The sequence below is a fragment of the Tubulanus polymorphus genome, chromosome 5 (genome assembly GCF_964204645.1).
Source record: "Tubulanus polymorphus chromosome 5, tnTubPoly1.2, whole genome shotgun sequence".
Taxonomy (NCBI): Eukaryota; Metazoa; Nemertea; class Palaeonemertea; order Tubulaniformes; family Tubulanidae; genus Tubulanus; species Tubulanus polymorphus.
Genome location: NC_134029.1, coordinates 11457357 through 11463016, shown reverse-complemented (window position 1 = coordinate 11463016; position 5660 = coordinate 11457357). Strand labels below are relative to the sequence as shown.

The window sequence follows — 5660 nt, the reverse complement described above, 5'->3', positions numbered from 1 at the left end:
CAAATCCTACGTTTACGTACCATCGATTTGTATTCCTTCAGTTAATGCAGCGATACTCTGTATCACTGAATTCGCAAAGCACGTATTGCCTAGGTTCTCCATTATTTGGAACAGTATCGTTAAGTTGTTGACTGGCGATATAATAAATTATCAAATACTAATTCCCGGTGTTGAAAACCTGGGTCCGGTGCCCTGTCCGACAGTGGGTATCCCGGTGGGAAAACCCGTTTACTATTTATAGTAAAAATGAAGAAATTCCGCGTTTTTGGAAAATTACGCGATTCTCTCTTTCCGCGATATGACAACACCGAATATTTAGAGTGTCTTTCTTCCTGGATCGTTTGGCCAGTGTCATACACAAAAGACTGGTTCAGCTGGGAATAAATGCCAGGAAACCAACAAAGCGTGGTTCCCTCGTGCCGGTCATAGAAAGCAAAGACACATAAAATCAATATATGGGATTACGGGAAGTCAACCATGGACATCAAAACAGAGTGGAGTAAATATAAACAATTTGACAGTTATTCCAAAGATTTTATCAGTTACCCGCCGACTTGAAATAATGCTTTTTAATACACGATCACTTGTGAATAAGACAACATTAGTTAGTGAACATGTTTTAGATCAGTCCGCAGACATTGCTCTCTTTACAGAAACCTGGATTAAAGACAATGACCTCAATTCTTGTAGCATAGAGAATTTAAAACCTGAAGGATACAAATTCAAAAGTCAACCCCGGTCGTCTGGCCGCGGAGGCGGCATTGGCATCCTGTATAAGCCATCAGTTATTGTCAAAGTCAGGAAACCTCGAGTTACAGTTTCCACCTTCCAACTGTTGGAATCTGAGATCATTTCTGATAAGACAGTTTTGTCTATTATCTCTGCAGTTTATCGCCCTCCTCCGTCGAAGAAGAACCGCTTTACGGTAGGACAGTTCTTGGAGGAGTTTGAACAGTATATCGCTACTATGGCAATGTTACAATACCCTATTATTATTGCTGGGGATTTTAACCTTCACGTTGACGGTGCCAGCAAGCCAGATGTGGCTAAGTTTCTAAGTTTACTATCTGTTTATGGATTTAATCAGCGCGTCACCGGTTCAACTCATAAATATGGACACACGCTTGATCTTATCCTTTCTCGTTCATTGGATACTATCATAAGCAGCGTCACAGTTGAGGATTCTTGTATATCTGATCACTCAACAATTTTGTGTGAGTTATCTATAGATAAACCTAAGTGGCCTTTGGTGTGTAAAACTTCAATGAATCTCCGTAGCGTTAATTCACTAACTTTTTCGACAACTTGGGCTTCTCAACTTATGCATATTGGTCACTGGAATGCTAATCACTTAGTTGAGCAGTACAATCTCACTGGCTCTTATATTTTGGACTCAGTTGCGCCTCTGAAGAAACGTACTTTGAAACTACGACCAGGAACTTCTAAGTGGTACAACAATGACATCCACAGTGCTCGACAACTTCGCCGGAAACTAGAACATCAGTGGCAAAGGACAAAACTTGTTGTACACAAACAGCCGTTCCTTGATCAACGGAGTAAGGTCGTAAATTTAATTAAATGTGCCAAATTTGAATATTACAAAAGTAAAATGTGCAATATGAAACAAACTTTTAATGTTATCAACAGGGAACTTTTAAATAGGAATGCTACTTCTCTGCCATCTGGTGAACATGAGTTTATAGCTGAATCTTTCAGTAAATTTTTCTCTGATAAAGTGCAGCATATTCGTGAACAACTAGATGCTAATAACTGTGTTCCATTATTTGATAATGCTACTAAACCGAATCTTTGTGGGCCTTTGCAGTTTGATCACACAAATGTACTCGAGTTTTTCAAAATTATATCCACAATGCCTGATTAGATCCAGTACCTACTGCTGTTTTTAAACCTGTATTGAATGATTCTGGTATACTGCAGGTTCTAGTTAATATTGTTAACTCATGTATATCATCCAGCTGTTTTCCTGATGTGCTCGAGCACGCTATTGTTCATCCGTTGTTGATGAAATCGTCTCTAGATAGTGAAGTTTTTGGCAATTATCGGCCGGTTTCAAACATTCCTTTCCTCTCAAAGGTTATCGAGAAGGTCATTGCTTGTCGTATCACAGATCACCTAAAGTCTAATGGTTTATACTAACCTTTTCAGTCTGCATACCGCCCTTTCCATAGTACTGAAACAGCTTTGGTAAGAATGCAACTTGAATCAGAGCCTGCCGATAAAAACTTAAAGCGTGATCATGAGGAGAATATGGAAATTTGTAAAAAATTAAAACGTGAGCATTACATTCACTTTACCAAATATCCCACAATCCATCCAGCAACACTTAGAACCAAAGAAAACTGGACAATGAAAAGAGGTCGCTATTGTTAAAAATCATTTATTAGAATGAAGTGTCGGTATGAGAAGGTCGGCTCTCCAGAATTCAGAATGATTGCTGAAAATCGAATATCTCAATACCCGCTATCATTCGAATGTAGGCTACTGGGTCAATTCATTAAGGACGGAAAGGGTATCATAGTTAAGAAATTAGAACAACTTCGGGACCATGGAACTAGGTTGAAAAGACAAAGCGAAGATGGTGTAAACCTAAAAAACATAAAACTGCAACCGTGACATCCTTATTGAAATCTGATAAAAATCCAAATATGGTTAAAGTAAAAGAACTATATCAAAACAATGTGATCGATAATGTGGAAATAGTTGATCTGCTTAGAAAAAGGCATGATATTATTAGGAAACAGGTGCTAGAAAGACAACACTCTGAAGTGGTGAAGGGTAACTGACCCTTGGCCCTATTCCATAGGAGACATTTTGTTGACTTCTGTACATCTATTGATGGTAGTATGAACTTTGATGATGCCCGTGTAATGGACCGATTGTCTCTCCTCTATGATTTCTTAAAATCCAAGAATTATGAAATAGAGCACAGCGATCACCTCGAGGACCAATGCTTCAAAATGTTGACAACATTCTTCAAGGAAGATATAGAAATGGTTGAAAATGAGGTGGATGCTCCCGATGAAAGAAGTTGTACGAAATGTGTTGCACCTATGATATTGATATTTTGTTAGTATGAAATTATGATTTAGCACTTTTTAGCCCAATTGGGCCTTTAGTTCCAGCGGGCTATTGCAGCCTATAGACGCTTCTTTGGATTGTCTTGACACTTTATGAATCACGACGACTGACGACACATTGAAAGATGGCCGCCCATTCATAAGTGGAACAAGGAAAATATGAACAGGTTTTAACTGATAGTCTTAATACTTGGTTATTATTTGCAATGTTATAGGATATATCTCATCTCATTGAATTGGGATCCACCAATTTTAGGCTGGGCTGAGCCTATTACTTTACCAATGGAGGGAATTTAAATGACATGGTTTCCAGAGCTAAGGCCCTTTGACTGTGCAACCGAATACATATTCATAAAAATCATTCATACAAGTTACACACGCCGAATTAATCTCGAAAAATATTTTTAATAGATATGTCCACAGTATGGTGGCTGATTCGGGCCATACGAAAAAATTTTTCTGTACGGCTAAAGCACCGATAAAAAATTTTTCACATTGGCCCGTTTTTTGACGCCTTATAAAACGTTACCATTATGAAACCTAAACAATGATAACCATCCAGCGTCATTTTACAAACGACAACCGTAAATCGATGTACAAAACGTCACAGGTTTATGTGTACACATACAAGCTATTTGGCAAAATATTATTGATAAAGATGTAGAATGGCTCCCTGGGATTATATAATGACCTCTATTTGAACGTCGAAATGTTATATCGCATTGAATATCGTGAGAAGACGTATTGTAATAGTAAAGGATGTATGATTATATCAGGAGCGGCAGGGATAAATAGAAATGATAAGTAAATCGGATTATTCGGTTAAATGGCGGATGTATACACGATTTGGAAGTCTGATATAAAAGTCAGACCCTGACATGGGGATGCTAGTGGAATGGCGAAGCTATCTACGATCTGAGTTGGGCCAGCGTGAATTTCATCGGCGGCTACAAGCGGTCTATATAAAAACGTGTAAACATATAATTTCAATATTCAAATGTTTAGAAAATGTGTTCGATATTAGACGTATGCAGGTTTCATGAGATTAGCAATCTATAATAGCATAGCTGTCATATACGGCTCCGCGTCCACTGATGGCATGTGTATAAGGTGACAATTCAATTCAATACTTTATTGATCCTTATTTCATTGAAATTCCGGGATGAAATTCCAAAAATCAATAAATTTGCAAATTTTAAAATAAGAAAATACAAGACACACGGCTAATTCATACAGAATAACATGAATAAGTTATTTAAATGACAATGTCTACTTCAACCCAGACTCAAGTCTAGGATATCAAGTGACAGTCAGACCGGGCCCCAGGACCGGGCTGGCTGACTACACGATATGCTCAAAGTCATGATGAAGCAGACATCGGTGAGCTCTTTCTTCAACCATGGAGGCAATGAAGTTGCAGACCAGCTTAGCGGCAAAAGTGAATCGAAGTCACAAGTTGACAATTTTTTTTTTTAATTAGACCAGTCGAAGACTGTATCATCTACCCAATCACCAAATCTCATAATTCCCGAAATTTCTTAAAACTTCGATTTCAAATTTGCAATTCCACATTAGCTTATACCAGAAATTCTACATTTTTTCGCAGGCGTCAAATAATTTATTAAAGTTAATTTTCTTGTTTGGTTTTCTCGCGCGAGAATTCAAGACTTTCGGTTTTCTCGCGCGAAAATTCAAAAAGTTTGAAAACCCAAAAAGGGCCACTGTGAAAATTTTTTTATCGTTGCTCTAGCCGTACAGAAAATTGTTTTATTATGGCCCGAATCAGCCACCATACCACAGGACGCTTCCGTAGGTTTTAGTTTAGATCATTATTTTAGAGCTAAAATTGTGAAATTTTGGCTACCTGTTGATCTCAATAGAGCAGGTAATTCATTTTTAGATACTTAGTATTTTTTTAAAGCTAATTGTTTTAGCATTTGAAAATTTTTATTTGGAATTTGAGCTTACTCAGATTTAATGTACATTATAAAGAGTACAGATGTTAGTCCACCCACAAGTGAGTTTGCCCTTCATGAAATGAATAACTAATCTGTTTTATGTACACCGGTGTGATAATTTCATAAAGTGAACTATTGACGGAAAGATTTATATTGTATGTTATTATGTTTGCTCCAAGGATTCACCTTTAACATGTATAATTTTGGTCATAATTTCATAAAGTAAACTATTGATTGATTGATTTATATTGTAATAAATATTGCTCCAAGGATAGACCTTATACATGTAAACATGTTAGAAATAGTTAGGCAGTACACGTCTTAGGGCTGTTTGTAGGGCTTTTCTAATCAAACATGTTGTTTTATTGGAGATGTGATTATGTCAATTTCTAAGGGGAAGATGCCCTTATTACTTTTCTGGTCATTTTCCATGAGAAATTTCAGTTTGTTATCAATTACCACGTTTATAGTTCATTTATCAGAGCTCATTTATAGTTCATTTATAGGTCATTTATCAGAGGTTTTTCACCGTCTGGCAGCGAATTTAAATTAAACCGTTTATATACGGATCTCCATCGTCATAAAACGAATCCGTTTATGTTCT

General features: G+C 37.0%; 1 protein-coding gene across 1 annotated transcript; it reads left to right on the top strand.

Moving 5' to 3' along the window:
• The first annotated feature begins 562 nt into the window (after positions 1-562).
• LOC141906233 (uncharacterized) lies at positions 563-1882 on the top strand. Its single transcript, XM_074795476.1, has one exon. It carries the CDS (start codon positions 563-565, stop codon positions 1880-1882), a length of 1320 nt encoding a protein of 439 aa, XP_074651577.1.
• Positions 1883-5660: the final 3778 nt, after the last annotated feature.